At 48.2% G+C, this 16,835-nt stretch overlaps 1 protein-coding gene across 9 annotated transcripts in view; it reads left to right on the forward strand.

The window, feature by feature from the left end:
- The window catches only part of KMT2D (lysine methyltransferase 2D), a 1,543,965-nt gene that overhangs the window by 1,150,751 nt on the left and 376,379 nt on the right, over positions 1 to 16,835 (forward strand). For all 9 annotated transcript variants that reach the window (XM_078685770.1, XM_078685786.1, XM_078685782.1 and 6 more), the window contains one exon: positions 15,875 to 15,998. In XM_078685770.1, coding sequence (XP_078541896.1) covers positions 15,875 to 15,998 — 124 coding nt within the window. The remainder of the gene's footprint in view (positions 1 to 15,874; positions 15,999 to 16,835) is intronic.

The raw sequence follows: 16,835 nt of genomic DNA on the forward strand, positions 1-16,835 counted from the left end.
ATTTTACTAAAAAGCCTATACAAAGTATTTGTACTGTGTGGAATGCAAGAATGAAGGTACGCTGAGATGAAGTTGTATCCAAAAAGTAGATTTATTCTTCAGTTCAATAAGGACAGGAGCATAGGATCATAAGATGGTTGTAGTTGAATCACCAGTAGTATCAGCCCCACCAGGATCCCTGCTGCTTAGCCCACATACAGCAACTAACAATTCCACTCAAACATACACACAGGGAACATTCTGTGACATCACTTACACTGGCTAAGCAGCAGAATACAGAACACAGAGAAAGGACTAGACAGAGAAGAGCAGGATACCATACACCTCCCTCCCTAACGGAGACAATGACAAATAAAGAGGCAAGAGGTATGGAAATGAGAACAAATAAGTAAATAGAAAGGAGAAACATGTCGAAAAACACACACACACACCCTTTCAACAGTAGAGATATGTGTGTAATAAAGAAAGCGACACAATAAATACATAAGCAAGTGGGTTTGAGCTCTCAGAAGTGTCCCAACACCCGGAACAACAAAATGCTTTGTGCACAACAGTAAACGCAAACATGAAGCAAAAATGCTCACTTAATGTGGTTTGAGTATCAGTATACTAAGAACCCACCACCACTCAGAATAGTGCATCAAACAGCACACAGGAAAAGCAAGCATGGAGCGAAAATGTCTACTAAATGTGGTTTGAGGAACAGTATCAGAAGTACCCATCACCACTCAGAAGAAATTTGAAAACAGCAAATGTCCACCACCAGACAACAGTAAATGTTAAACAATAGATCGAAAGTGCCCCGTAAAAAATGATTTTGGAATCCATCCATAGAAGAACCCACCACCACACAGAAAAGGTTTGAACGTAGAAATTAAGTTCACCACCTGAAAACACAAGCAAAAATGGGAACGTAATATTGTGAGAAAGTGGCTCTATATATACTGGACCAAAGTAAGGTACAGTGTGTATAGAGTCCACAAACCCCAGAGGTATAACAGAGGTTAAGGTCCGGTCTGACCTTACTCTCAAAAGTGGTAGCTTGGTCGAGCAGTAAGGCAGTATCAGAGGGCAGTGTAAAGCATTTGTTGTACACACTCAGTCAGCAAAACGTTTTACACACTCCAGAACTGAACTCTAAGCCAATTGTTTTTATATCAAAATATATAGTAGTTTTATTTTTAGAACCAACAGGTATCCAAATGTACTTTTTTCAATATATGAGTACTTGCAGGTAATTACTTTGCAAAGATGCAATGAACTTTGTAAACACAATAGGTACAGTAGTTGCAGTAGGCAACACAATTCTAAACACAATCTAACATTGAGCTCAATGGGGTTTTTACATAAATGCAGCTGATTACTTTATAGATTACTTTCGTAACTCAGGGGCTGGATCCTGGATTCAGTCCTGGGGTCTAAGCTGGAAACAGTTTAGTAAAAACGTTTTAATTAATGCAATGATTTTTAAGGAGTAAAAAGGCATTTTAAAAGTTGACACACACTTTTCAATGAAAAACTAGCAATGTTATCCTATTGACGGAAATTCAAGTCATAGGTAAAGTAGGTTCATGTTACTTTAGTAATCCAGGACTGGACTCCTAGGTTCAGTACTGGGGTCTCTACCTAAGACAGGTAAGTATTTACATTTCAGTGTTTGGTACGATTTTTAAAGAATATTTGCAATTTTCAAAAGTAGACAGAAGAAATTTCAGAGAAAAACAGTCCATGGTTTCCCATGGGAGAAAATTCAGGTTATCGGTAAGTATAGGTTAAATCACTTGTGTGTTTCAGTACTGGGCTGAAATGTACAGTACTGACTCCACTCCTGATTCCAGGTGAGTAACTCAGATTTCGTTACTCGGCGGATTTTGGAGGACTATTTTAGAGTTTCAAAACTTCACACTTCGTACATTTTTCGAGTCAAACCTGTCAATGTTATCCTATGGCAGGAAAGTGAGTTATTGGTTTCCAGGTGAGTACTCGACTGGTGAAGTTAAGGTTCTGGGCATAGGCTCAGGGGTCTCCCAGGGTCGGAAAGGTACAGTAGGTACACCCTCAGCGGCACAGGGGCAGTCTGGTGCAGAGAGAGTAGGCCCAATGAATCCAATGGAGGGGAGGGGGGCCTTCGGTTGGTGGCTACAAGCAAGCAGGCCTTGCGGCTGTGGGAGCTGAGCTCCTGGTCACTTACTCAGGGCAAGTGGGGAAGTAGAGTAGGGTAGTAGTTGCACTTCCAGTAACACTCGGGCAGCTGGGTGCAGGGTGCTTTTGAGCAGTCGGGCGCCCAATGTTATTCAATGGAAAAGGTAAAAAGGGAACAAAGGCTGCAGACTCGGGGACGGAAATTCTTCAGGTGCCACCACCACTTCGAGAGGTAAGTTGGGATCTTGGAGAAGAGGTGAGTACCACAAAGGAGGGCACAGGGGGCCGTGGGGTGCAGGGGTGTCTTTGGGTGTCGGGTGTAGGGAAATCTTACCCTCGGCTGGTCATGGCTGGTGGGGACCCGGGTTCTAAGGCTGCAGGCGTCGTCTGGGTCGTCGAGGAGGGTCTTTGGGCACTGGACTTCGGGTCCCAGTCGCCGAGGGGACGTTCTCGTGGTCTTGGATCACTCGGGCACAGGCCGGTCTTGGCGGGTGCAGAGTGGGCTGGCTTTCCAGTACCTGGCTGGCACCAGGGGTGTTGCTGTTGAAGCCGAGCCTCTGCTCAGGGGAATCCCAGTCTGTTAGAGGGTCAAGGCAGGCAGGTCGTCCGGGTTGTCCAAGGTTGCTGTCCGCAGGAGTCGCCGGGATTTAGCTGGAGCAGGTTCCAGGGTCAACAGGCCGGTAGGGCTGGGGCCAAGTCAGTTGGTGTCGTCCTGTTGTTAGCAGCTGCACGGCGGGTCTTCGTCTTCTTGATCTTCTTTCTTCTTTTCGTATCGGGATATGAGGAAGGAAGGTTCAGGGAGCCCCTAAATACTGAATTTAGGGGTGTTCCAGGTAGGGCAAGGGCAGAGACCAATAGGTCCCTGTCCTGGGGTGGGTACACCCCCTAGCCTGCTCCTCTACTCTGGGAGGGGGACAGGAACCTAGCTGTGATTGGGCAGGGCTCACCATCTTCAAGATGGCCAGAGCCCAGGGTCGTGCTTCACCTCGCCTCTCCCACCTGAGGGGTGGGGTTGGCACAGGCTGGCACACCCCCCTTCCTGACGTAGGGTTTCCCGTCATTCTTCCTGACAGAGTGGGGGTCAGAACTGGTGGGAACCCCTGAGGGCGGCACAATAAGTGCTGCAGCTCTAGGGGCCTTCTCGATCACCATGCCCTGGGTACCTAAGGTACCATTTACTAGGGGCTGATAGGTGGCCAGAGATGCCAATGGGGTTTTAGTTTCAACACAGTTTTTAGGGAAGGGACACAGGCCCTGGGCACCGGGTTGGTAGGAGCCCAGGGTCAAAGCACATCAGCAGTTCAGCAAAAAGTGGGGGCATACCAATGCAAGAAAGATGGCACTTTCTCACAAATATGCTCCATCATAAGTAATATGAGCTTAAACATTATGCTCACCACCAGTCAACCCAAGTATAGTTTCAGCACACCAAAAGTTTAGGATGCAAGCAAACAGCAATTCTAGCACTAGTAATTGTAAAAAGATTTCAGCACAATAGCTCATAACCAGAAATTTTCAACATAAAAAAAATGTACCATCAGAAAGATTTGTGCTCAGTAAATCACTCACCACAAGACAAATACAAGCAAATTGGGGACGCAAAACACCCCCTCAAAATGGAAATGAGAACAAATACCCAACACCATCATCATACTAACTAAGAAAGGTTTAGGTAACAGTCAGAAAACAACCTTAATTACAAGCACAGGTCCTTCCTGTAAATCACTCAAAGCACTAATAAATGCTGTCCAATATCAGCAGTACATGAGAACATCAGCAGTAATAACTAAAGAACAAACCAGAAAAATGTGTGAGCACAAAAAAAAATCAAAAGCACCCTCCAGAGAAGAACAGAAAAGCATTCCAACATTTCTTATGCGTTTGGGTATAGACCCTTACAATACACCCCAGTTCACTGTAAAAGCAAAGTACTAGATAAAACTTCAGGTGTCAATTAATGTAGAAAGTAGAACACCGGGAGTCACATGTGCCGGTGAGCGGTTACTCAACCGAATAGTACGATCACAAAGTTCTGTACCATAAACTCTCGCCGCAGGTAGAAATAGATTTTGTTTTAAAAACCAGAACCATTAAGCTCCTATCCACAATCCGTATTTTTCTTTCAAATCCCTCTAAGGTGTATTTTGTTCTTCTCACAGCGTCTAACATTACATGGCAAAGAGGTCACACAACTGTCTCCGCATCTGTGCAGGCCGTAGGAATATGCACTTCAGATGATGCATTTTGGTTTGTCCCACTTATAAGGAACTCGTACTAGTCTTCCGTTGATCCCATGTGATAGAGCACGTCACCAAAGAAACAACCCCACATTCAGGTGACGTGGACACAGTCTACGCACGTCAGGCGAAGTCAGAAATCGAGGCAGAAGCGTCATGACATCCAGAAAATTGTAGATATGCAGCTCGATGTAACGCCACGCAGAAGTAACACATCCGGCCTTCCAAGAAGATCTTCAAGACTCTAGGTAAGCAGCTCGAGCATAAGTGCGAGCTGTTAAAATTCAAATACACACGCAGTGACGGGATTAAAAAACTTCACTCACCGCTGTCCTCTTACCTTCCCCAATATAAAGGAAATGCCCCAGCTACAAGTGCCCAGTAGAAAATAGCGCATTAAACACAGACTCCGGGGCTCACTTGTATGGAAGTAAATTCGGAAGGTCAATTCTTAGGCACATGGTGTGAATGCACAATCACTACTTGTGAATGATATATCAGTAAGAGACATTAGTTAGTGATAGATTCCTTACCTTAGACTATCCCCAGACGCCAGACTGGATCCGGAAAGTTTTTTCGTCAGCAGTACCCCTGTGCGTCGGTAGGAGGAGTCGTGCGGCTCCGCGTCTATCGCTGGCATCGTGAGAGCCGAGATGACGTCACGGAGACTACTTAGGCGCCACCCATGCGCACTGACGTCACTTCTGTACACGACTTTCTGCGCCAGGAACGCAGACCCATGCAAGAAACTGACCACTGGTGCCATGAAACAAGGGCCCTGAAAGGGATGACTTTAACCCTAGAAATCAGTTCGCAGAACGGGGAGGATGGGTGTGGCGGTAAGGAATCTATCACTAACTAATGTCACTTACAGATATATCGTTACACAAGTAGTAACTTGTGCATCTGAAAGAGACACGTTAGTGATAGTTTCCTTACTTTAGAATAGATACCCAAGCAATACCAACCCTGGTGGTGGGTCTGCGAACAAGATTACACGAGAAAGTCACTGAGAACAGAACAGCCAAAGAAGCAGTCTCTCCGGACTTGACTGTCAAGGCAGTAATGCTTGGTAAACGTGTGCAGCGAAGCCCACGTAGCAGCCTGACCGATTTCCTGCAAGGGGACTCCCCGACCCAGGGCAGTAGTAGCCGCCGTGGCCCGAGTGGAAAGGGCGCGCAGCCCCACAAGAGGTTCCTTTTTCGCCAAGGAATAACAGACCTTGTTGCACAAAACGACCCACCGAGAGATGGTCCGCTTGTGCACCGCCCGTCCCTTCTTAGTAGCGCCCATGTAACCACCAAAGTGCTGGTCGTCCACCTGGAACTGGCGTGTGCGGTCTAGATAAATAGAGAGCGCACGTTTTAGGTCCAGGCGGTGGAGCCTCTCTTCCTCTTTCGAGGGATGTGGAGGCGGAATGAAGGTGGGCAAAGTGATGGACTGCTGTGAGAAAGTGGCTCTATATGTACTGGACCAAAGTAAGGTGCAGTGTGTATAGAGGCCACAAACCCCAGAGGTATAACAGAGGTTAAAGTCAGGTCTGACCTTACTCTCAAAAGTGGTAGCTTGGTCGAGCAGTAAGGCAGTACCGGAGGACAGTGTAAAGCATTTGTTGTACACACACAGTCCGCAAAAGGTTTCGCACACTCAAGGACTGTACTCCAGGCCAATTGTTTTTATATCCAAAGATATAGTTGCTTTTTTTCTAGAACCAACAGGTATCAAAATATACTTTTCTCAGTGATGAGTAATCTCAGGTTATTGCTTTGCAGAAAGGCAATGACTTGGTAAACACAATAGGTACAGGGGTTGCACTAGGCAACACAGTTCTACACACAATTTAGCATTGAGCTCAATGGGTTTTTCTACACAATTACACAATTAGATTCAGCCCTGGGGTCTAAGCTACAAACAGTTTAGTAAAAACGTTTTTGGTTATTGCAGTGATGATTTTTGAGGAATATAAAGTTATTTTAAAAGTTCACATTTAGGAACTTTTCAGTGAAAATCTACCAATGTTATCCAATGGAAGAAAATTCAGGTTACAGGTAAAGTACGTTCTAGTTACTTTTGTAATCCAGTACTGGGCTCCTAGGTCCAGCACTGGGATCTCTACTTAAGACAGGTAAGTAATTACGTTTCAGTTGTAGGTACGATTATTAAGGAATATTTCAAGTTTTCAAAAGTAGACACTTAGAAGAAATTTCATAGAAAGCAGACAATGGATTCCTATCGAGAAAATACAGGTTACTAGTAAACCCGCTTAAGATTACTCTTGCGGTTCAGTACTAGGCTTCAAGGTACAGTTCTGGCTTCTCTCCTGATCACAGGTGAGTAGTTCAGAATTCGGTATTCGGCTGATTTTATAGGAATATTTTAAAGTTTCAAAACTTCACACTTTTTCGAGTCAAACCAGTCAATGTTATCCTATGGCAGGAAAGTGAGTTATCGGTTTCCTGGTGAGTACTCGACTGGTGAAGTTAAGGTTCTGGGCATAGGCTCAGGGGTCCCCCAGGGTCAGGTAGGTTCAGTTGGTACACCCTCAGCAGCACAGGGGAAGCTGGGTTCAGAGAGAGGTAGGCCCAATGTTATCCAATGGAGGGGAGGGGGCCTTCGGTTGGTGGCTTCAAGCAAGCAGGCCACGCGGATGTGGGAGCTGAGCTCCTGGTCACTTACTCAGGGCAAGTGGGAAAGTAGAGTAGGGTAGTAGTTGCACTTCCAGCGGCACTGGGCGGCTGGGTGCAGGGTGCTTTTGAGCCGTCGGGCGCCCAGTGTTATTCAATGGCAAAGGTAAAAAGGGAACAAAGGCTGCAGACTTGGACGGTGATTCTTCAGGTGCGACCACCACTTTGAAGAGGTAGGTACCCAAAAGGAAGGCACAGGGGCTACAGGGAGCCGGTTGCAGGGGTGTCTTTTGGTGTCGGGAAATCTTACCCTCGGCTGGTTGCGGTTGGGGGGTTCTGATTCTGAGGCTGCAGGCATTGTCTGGTTCGTCGAGGAGGGTCTTTGGGCACTGGACTTCGGGTCTCAGTTGCCGGGGGGACGTCCTCGTGGTCTTGGTTCACTCTGGCACGGGCTGAACTCGGCGGGTGCAGAGTGGGCTGGATTTGTGGTTCCTTGCTGGCACCAGGGGTGTTGCTGTTGGAGCAGAGCCTCTGCTCAAGGGAGTCCCAGTCTCTAAGAGGGTCAAGGCAGGCAGGTCCTCCGGGGTTCAAGAGGTTGCAGCCCGCAGGAGACGCCAGGGTTAAGCAGGAGCAGGTTCATGGATCAACAGGCCGGTAGGGCTGGTGCCAAGTCAGTTGTCGTCATTTTGGTAGCAGCTGCTCGGCAGGTCGTCCTTCATCTTGCTCTTCTTGTTTTTCAAAACGGGATCTAAGGAAGGAAGGTTCAGGGAGCCCCTAAATACTGAAATTAGGGGCGTTACAGGTAGGGCAAGGGCAGGGACCAATAGGTCCCTGTCCTGGGGTGGGTACTCCCCCTAGTCTGCTCCTCTCCTGTGGGAGGGGGGCAGGAGCCTAGCTGTGATTGGGCAGGGCTCCCCATCTTCAAGGTGGCCGTAGCCCGGGGTCGTGCTTCACCTCGCCTCTCCCACCTGAGGGGTGGGGTTCGCACAGGCTGGCACGCCCCCCTTCCTGACATAGGGTTTCCCGCCAGTCTTCCTGCCAGAGTGGGGGTCAGAACCCGTGGGGGCCAGTTGCTAGGTACAGCAAATGGTCTGGAGAAGCTCACAGAGGTGGCAGGCCTTTGAAGCGTCCCCCTGCCCATCCTGAAGGATGTGCATTGTTGCAGGCCCAGAAGAGCAGGGGGCTCTCCACCCAGGGGTCCAGCAACATGTCTGCTGTGGGGCAGCCTCTCAGTCCAGACATGGATTGTAGGTTAGGTTTCAGGGGGCATCTCTAAGATGCCCTCTGGTGCATTTTACATTCAATCTCACCCTGGCATCAGTGCTGGTTTAATGTGCTGAGAAGTTTGATACCAAACTTCTCAGTCTTCAGTGGGGCCATCATGGTGCTGTGGAGTTCGTAATGTCGACCTCCCAGCACCATATACTCTTAATGGCAGCACTGCACTTAGTGCCCAGGAATGGCCCTGGGTACTGTAGGGGCACAGAGCTCATGCACCTGTGCCCACATCACTGGCATAGGGCACCCAGCTAGAGGGGTGACTGAGGTATGACCGGGCCAGTGGGTCTTGTGGGCATGGCACACAGGGAGGTGTGCCATGTTGACTCTTTTAGTTCTGTACTTAGACACTCAGCCTGCAAAGGCAGGGTGTGGGTGTCAGGGTACAGGGCCCCTAAGGGCTGCAGCCCTTAGGGGTCTTCTCTGGTCACCATGTCCCGGGTACCTAGGGTTCCATTTACTAGGGGCTGACAGGTGGCCAGAGAGGCCAATTGGGTTTTCGGTTCAACACAGTTTTAGGGAAGGGACACAGGCCCTGGGTTCCTGGTTGGCAGGAGCCCAGGGCACACTCAGTCAAAGCACATCAGCAGTTCAGCAAAAAGTGGGGGCATACCAATGCAAGAAAGATGGCACTTTCTGACACACTGTCATTGGACAGTAATAGTTTTTTTTGTCTGCTTTACTAAGTGTTCTTTGCATTGCTAAGCTCATGTACACATACACCCTTTTTAGGTTTCGCCTGGCGATCCGCTGCGCAGCAGCGTTCGCGCAGGCGAAATCTTTTGACGAACAGTCTGGGGCTGTGTTCCCGCCTCTCTGTTCCATTGGCTAGCTCTATAAATGGAGGCTAGCCATTGGAAGAGAGAGGCATCCGCTTGTTGGGGGCAAATCTTGAACACTGCAGGAGGTCTCAGTCCCTGATTCACGGCCCGATAATCTTCACGGCTCTCCTCCGCCGCCGCTCCTGACACCGCGGCCGCAGAGCGGGGAGAGTGGGGGCACATAAAACTACAATACCCAGCGTCCCTTGGTGTTCCCAGAGACGCGAATTGACGTGTCAGGATCCCGCGCCCGGAGGCGCTTATCAGACGGCTGCTGCTCCCGCCTCGCGGGACGCACGCGGGCGACGCCCGGGCAAAGGGCGGGCCCTCTAAGGCCAGAAGAGGCCGGGACGGGCTACTCCACCTGACCTTCCTGCTGGACGAGGTATAGAGATGCACTTTTTGTACTGACTTGCGCTATACTGCTTATTGCCGCTTTTTCGGGGGTCTTGTATACTAAATATGTCCGTTTGGGAGGAGCTCAGTGCCCTGTGCGGCACCAACTATGTTCTGGATGCATCACCCCCCCCACCCCCCAACTATGAGCAATAAACCTGATTATTTAAATAGCACTTCGCGGGAGCTACCCTTACCTTTAAACAACGACAAAATTGACTCCTTTGCTCTGTCTCGGGGTCCCAATATTAAAAGGAAGCATGATGGGGCAAATGTCTATGAGAATCAACCAAAAACTCTAAAGTTATGCACCAGCCCCACATCTTCCCCCTCTAATCCAACCACACCAATGGCGGATATGGATGCGGACATAATTGTTGATCCAGTACCGTCCTTCCAACCGACTTTGCTGGCTCAACTTGAGCAACTGTTTTTATCTGTCTTATCACCTTTGGTAACAAAACTTAATGACTTGGGGGACAGGCTGACTAGCATTGAGAAACAAATCAAAAGGAATTCCTCACCAACCAATATGTCGGTAATACCCGCGTATCCTAATCCTCCCATTACCCCTGTAAAGTCTAAGTCAACTACACGTAAGAATGCCCAAACCAACATATTGCCTCTTAATCTGCCAACCGCAACAGGCGCAAAAGTGGCACCGAAACCTCTGTTAACTAATTACACAGTGGCCAGAGCCGTTCCAGTAAAAATGCCACATATTAGCTTACCTCCTGAAGCCGCCCCATATGTGACTGTCCTCTCTGGTGTTCCCTCACTTAGCCAGGGAAAACACGAAACATACCAGGACCTGCTAAATAAGGCTATTTTTTGGTTACAGAACAATAGACCTTTGCCACCTGATCTAGACGGTGGTATCCTGAGCGTCAGGAGGGTGGGGTGGTTAGGTACGTTGCCCAAAAACACCTCTGGGGACCTGGTGTTAATTAAATTTAAGAATCAGAACACCACCCCATACTTACGATCCTGCCTGCCCAACGAAGGAGATGGCCCCATTTGTATTTGTGACTTGCATGACTTTTACCCAAGTATCCCATACAATCCGATACCCAGATTAATGGATAAGAAATACCACCCCTGGGGTAGGGGACCCCGTGCACCTAGTGCCACTAACCATTTACCCTTTAACAGATTTGAACCATGGCTTACAAATTGTATTTTCTGATAACCAAATTGCATTTAACAAGTAAAGTGCCGACAGGTTTGCTCGATGTTCTTCCCCTGTACATTAGTTATTTTGTTGCTCTATATGCATGACCCTTCTTGTTTCCTTTAGAGCTGTTATTGATTAGCTGATCCGTCATATCTATTTAATTCTGTTTTTAATAGTTGATACTAATTTTGCAATGAAATGTTAAGGTATGTATTTTTTTTGTATTGTTGCTGCTTTTATAATTTAAACTAAAATCGAATAAAGCTAATCGAATCGAGAGGCGTCCGTCATTGTGCGAGGCGATTCGTGGGCGTTCCGTCGAATTTTTCTCATCCCGCCCCTTTGTGACGTCATTCCGGCGGTGGGCGGATGTTGTTTTTTTTTTTTTTTTTTTTTTTTTGTCTCGCCATGTTTGTTTCATTTCCAACGTGTGCTTTGAAGGGGTGGGCTGCGCGATTTCACTTTCCAAGAGTTGCTAGCAGGTAAGCGGCATATTTTACTACTTTTTATCCCGTTCCCGCCCCCACTTCCCGCTGTCCGTGTGCCCGTCCCCCCTCCTGCTGTCCGTGTGCCCGTCCCCCCGCCCGCTGTCCGTGTGCCCGTCCCCCCTCCCGCTGTCCGTGTGCCCGTCCCCCCTCCCGCTGTCCGTGTGCCCGTCCCCCTCCCGCTGTCCGTGTGCCCGTCCCCCTCCCGCTGTCCGTGTGCCCGTCCCCCTCCCGCTGTCCGTGTGCCCGTCCCCCCTCCCGCTGTCCGTGTGCCCGTCCCCCCTCCCGCTGTCCGTGTGCCCGTCCCCCCTCCCGCTGTCCGTGTGCCCGTCCCCCCTCCCGCTGTCCGTGTGCCCGTCCCCCCTCCCGCTGTCCGTGTGCCCGTCCCCCCTCCCGCTGTCCGTGTGCCCATCCCCCCTCCCGCTGTCCGTGTGCCCGTCCCCCCTCCTGCTGTCCGTGTGCCCGTCCCCCCTCCCGCTGTCGGTGTGCCTGTCCCCCCTCCCGCTGTCTGTGAGCCTGTCCCCCCTCCCGCTGTCTGTGAGCCCGTCCCCCCTCCCGCTGTCTGTGAGCCCGTCCCCCCTCCCGCTGTCTGTGAGCCCGTCCCCCCTCCCGCTGTCTGTGAGCCCGTCCCCCCTCCCGCTGTCTGTGAGCCCGTCCCCCCTCCCGCTGTCTGTGAGCCCGTCCCCCCTCCCGCTGTCTGTGAGCCCGTCCCCCCTCCCTCTGTCTGTGAGCCCGTCCCCCCTCCCGCTGTCTGTGAGCCCGTCCCCCCTCCCGCTGTCTGTGAGCCCGTCCCCCCTCCCGCTGTCTGTGAGCCCGTCCCCCCTCCCGCTGTCTGTGAGCCCGTCCCCCCTCCCGCTGTCAGTGAGCCCGTCCCCCCTCCCGCTGTCCGTGAGCCCGTCCCCCCTCCCGCTGTCCGTGTCTAGTATAACCTGGTCTCTACTAATGCCCAGCCTCTGTTAATGCCCAGTCACTGCTAATGCCCGTTCTCTACTAATGCCCAGACTTTGTTAATTCCCAGTCTCTGCTAATGCCCGGTCTCTACTAATGGCCAGTCTCTACTAATGGCCAGTCTCTACTAATGCCCAGTTTCTACTAATGCCCAGGCTCTGCTAATGCCCGGTCTCTACTAATACCCAGTCTCTAGTAGGATTAAGTTCCTCTTTAGGTTAGATCTCTAGTTAGGCTCGGTCAAGTCTCTAGTAAGTTCCAGTCTCAATTAACGCCCAGTCTCTAGTAAGGCCAGGTGTTTCACATGCTTTTTTGCCCCTCTACTCTGGCGTGATATTGAATTCCTTCTCTGCCCCTAGTGGATTCCCGCTGGGCTGTGCCTGCTGTTCAGCACTCGTTATGTGTATCGCGTGATAACGTGTGTTGGGGTGTGGCTGTCTCGCAGGGAGTGCCTGATTGCGTCACCCTCCACAAACAGTGATCCACAGATTACACTGTATGTGGGAGGAAGTAAATACCTGTGATAAAAATAGAGAGGCATTGTTTGAAGATAGCGAACGCCGAGCGCGAGGATTACTGGATGAGTCCACGGTAACGGGGGTGGCTTGATTCCGCTTCTGCGCTCCCACTTTGGAAAGCTTTTGTAGTGTAACTTTAATGTACAGTACCATTGCAATCTAATGGGGTGACCCAGTGAACCTCACGACCATTTAGTACAATAAGCCCTGTCGGTAGACAGAACTTTTATGTTTATTGTACTACTTAAATAAAATATGCGTAAGAGTCATGAATTAAAACTACCACTCCCATAATGCATTAGGTGTGTTGAACTTGGGTCCACGATTGCATCTACGACCCTCGGTGTCACTTGGCAAAGCTACACCGCTGTCCCTGCCCCCATAGGCCCTGCCTTCAGTTCCCAGGCTTGCCCAGTTCAGTGGATTTTCAATGAGCTCATGCGCCCCACCCAGGTGTTGGTGCCAGGCTGCGAAGAATCTGATATGCCCCCGTGTTGGCATGCACCTACTTAACACACGCTGGCTCGAAGCATCGCAAGATTTTCATGGAAAATGAAAGCAGGGCTAAGAGATGGGATGACTAGAGCTAGACGTCAGACTTTAGTTACCGGGCTGGCTGATGCCGCTCTTTTTAAAAAAAACTTTTTTTATTTAATGCGATTTTCTATAGCGCGAACATTACACGAATGTGTCAGAGCGCTTTACAAAAGAACCAGTTACGATACATAAGGACTTAAGACCACACAAGTACAGCTAGGGCAATAAATGCAGCTTTCTAGCAGGAAATCGAGTCTGAAATATGTATTTTAAATGTGTTGCCCGTTCATGCACCGCACTCCTGTCGGCTTAATGGCGGACCGACCGAAAATGGTAAATTGTAGACTTTTTAAAAAGCCTGACACCCTTGAGAGGCTGGCAGAAATGGAACCGGGTCAGTCACTTTTTATGACAGACACACGGGTACATTTGGCAACTTTTCAGCAGGCCACTGTCGCCATAAGGTCGGAAGGGCTGGGGTAGAGTCAATCACTGGCTTTTCTGCTGAAAAGAGATTACCTTTGTAAAGCTCTTGGGCAAATCCAAGTCAGGATAAGAGTTTAGAAGTATATTAAATTCATACTTGTTCTTTAATCACTAACGAGCATGGATCATGACCATGATAACACGAACGTATTAGCTGGCTGGCTGCTTCTGTCTCACAGTAGCACATGTCAGCACTGCCACACCCCACCGCTCCAGAGGCGTCACACATTGTCAATAACACCAGCCTTTCAGTCTCCCTAGGGTGCCCTCAGCAGCACGGATTACACTGGCTGGTTCTACAGCTCTCTGAAATAGACGCGCCAAAGAACCGAATCATAGAATCAGCCTGGAGACCGTTGCCATTGTCATAGACCTTGCACAATAGAAAAACACCACCAACAAGCATTGGCAAAGCACCACACTGATTTTAAAAATTTATTTTTGGCCATTTTTAATCAAGAATCCTCTACATATGGGACAGGATACAGTACTAATCATTTTCATGCAGTGGGTGAACGAACACAACTCAATGTATTGACATGAATTAAAGTTTGGTAGCAGTTCACACTGCTCCTATGGAGGGTATGGTGGGGTATCAATTAAAAGGAAATAAGGAAAGGATAGGACCTTAATCAAATTGTCTTGTAAAGGAGTAGCCAATGTATTCATCATAAACTAGAACAAAAAGTCAATAACATCAAGAACTGCCTGGCTGGTGCTGCCCAAATCAGCTAATTGGAACTGTGGAGACATGAGTGTCAGGAGCATGTCACAGCATGGTGGTTGTAAACTAACGGATGCTCCAGGGGGAATAAGAGAGCGGGAAGAACCTCTACGTATTCCCGCCCAGGGGGACGCCGGGCCTTCTTTGGTGTCTCTAAACAGTATGTGTGTGAATGTGTGGGTCTGTGTGTGTGTGGCTCTGTGTGTGTGTGGCTCTGTGTGTGTGGCTCTGTGTGTGTGTCTCTCTGTGTGTGTGTGTGTGTGTGTGTGTGTGTGTGTGTGTGTGTGTGGGGCTCTGTTGGTGTGTGTGGGTCTGTGTGTGGGTGTGTGTGTGGGTGGGTCTGTGTGTTTTTGTGTGGCATTTGCCAGAGATTAAACTATTGGCATTGTAAATGACAATGCCATTTATTTATCTGTTTTCAAAACCAACACATAAATACAAATGTTGTCATTTACAATGCCAATAGCTCAAACTTTTCAAAAGGCGAAACCATTGCATTGTAAATGCTTGTTATAATGGGGATAACTGTACAATATTGGGGGTGGGGATTCTTTGTACTTTTCTATTGTGGATTCCTGTAATGGGGGTGCCATTCTTGAAACTTAAAATTACTTTGAAGAACAAAACGTGTAATATTCTGAACCGAACACGAGAAGGGAGGAGAGTACTGAGCATGGTATTTTCAACACTGCAGGAAAATGTTAACTGTAACACGGAGTTAGAAGTTTGCAGTGCTGTAAATTCTCATGTGACCCTGCCTCTGACTAAGTTAATAAATGCTCTTTCAATGCTCTTTTTAAAATCTCACAAAATACAGACACTGGTTCTGGTGGGTGAAAATCCTTAATAGTAACTGAAATCTGTTCTGGTGCTTTGTGTTTTTGGCCTGTATTTGTATGCGTCACCCTGCGCCAACTCTAAAAGGAAACGAAGAATCCAAAGGAAAAAAGTTAACAGTACTCTGAATCAAACTCTGGGTGGCGATAGAGTGCACATAATGTGATTTGCAGCACTTTAAGATGCAAACTGAGTGTTTACGTAAAGTTTTCCTTCTGACACCACCTATCTCCAGGGAAAAGCCTTTGTTACTTGCCCTTTCTACCCAGAGAATGTTGTGTCTAAGGGGTTCATAATGGCTACTAATTGGAGTGCATCTGAATCCTGACCCTTGGCTGCATTTGTGATAAATATTACCACCCCTGATACTACCATGTAACCACTGACTGCCCATGAAAAGGCCCTACATCTAGGCCGGAGCTAGGAGTGGGCTGAACCACCCACACTGGCTTCTATCAGCTTAGCTTTCTAAACTGTACTGGTACCTCTGATAACTTGGGAAGAATGGGACATACTAGAATTGAAAAGTCTTTACTTTTACACATACCAGACTTTGGTGGGTCCATATTAACAACTCAGTACCAGCGTTTCTCAATCAGCTACTCTCTCTGCAGGACTGTAATGTATTATTGCCCCATATATTATATTTTGTTTTTCAACTTTGCAGATCTGGATACCTTTGCTACTGAAGACATCATTGATCCAATTGCCAAAGCCAAAATGGTTGCTCTGAAAGGCATCAAGAAAGTGATGGCACAGGGCAGCATTGGAGTGGCTCCAGTAATGAACAGGTATGAGGTGGGAGTCCTGCACATTGTCTTGAGCCTTAACTGGTAGTACTCTGCCAAGAAGAGATGAAAAATGGTGTAAACTGCACATTCATGTTTACTAAATTGCTGTTGAATGTTTTGATTCCCTATTATGATGTTGAGCTGCACATTTAATGTGAACTCAGAGGATGCCTTTTCTGGTGCTGGCTGCAGCACCTTGCTCCAAGACCCTGAGGTCACCTGTGGGTTTACCTAACCTTCCCCTGAACGTGTATCCTGCATTACTCCAGCGACTAATTATTCTCCACTGTTAGCACAGCTAGACTTTTGACCTCACCTTGGCTACTTCATTACCTCGAGAGCCACCTTGCTGTTTCGATTGATGGGTTTTTGCACTTATGTTGTTTTTTCAGGGTGGGGTGGGGGATGTTTAGCTTGAAATTGTCACATGGATTCCAACCCATGTGATTGCCTAATGTTGCTTTTTTTGTCAGAGACATTCTAAAGTAGAGGATCAAACAACATTGCAAGCAACATGCTGTGTATTATCCTTTTGGCATATCTCCTTCATTGACTGCCTAGAAATATCAATTTAAAAAAGTAGTGATTCAACCACCCAAAAGGCTGCAGAGAGCACCTGAATATGTAATCTCAGAATAACATCTAAGTCCTGGTGCTAATGTTAATGTAAAATCTGAAGCCTAGCCTAAAGACTCCCAGAATCTCTAATGCTTTTAATCTTGTCACAGTGTGCATGTCTGTAAGTAAAGTCCTATTTCTAATATTAACACAAGCTAGATGATCATTTTGATTTGTTTACTGTTACCAGGCCACATCATTGAGTACCACTTGCCGGCT

The sequence above is a fragment of the Lissotriton helveticus genome, chromosome 1_1, assembly GCF_964261635.1.
Source record: "Lissotriton helveticus chromosome 1_1, aLisHel1.1, whole genome shotgun sequence".
Classification (NCBI taxonomy): Eukaryota; Metazoa; Chordata; class Amphibia; order Caudata; family Salamandridae; genus Lissotriton; species Lissotriton helveticus.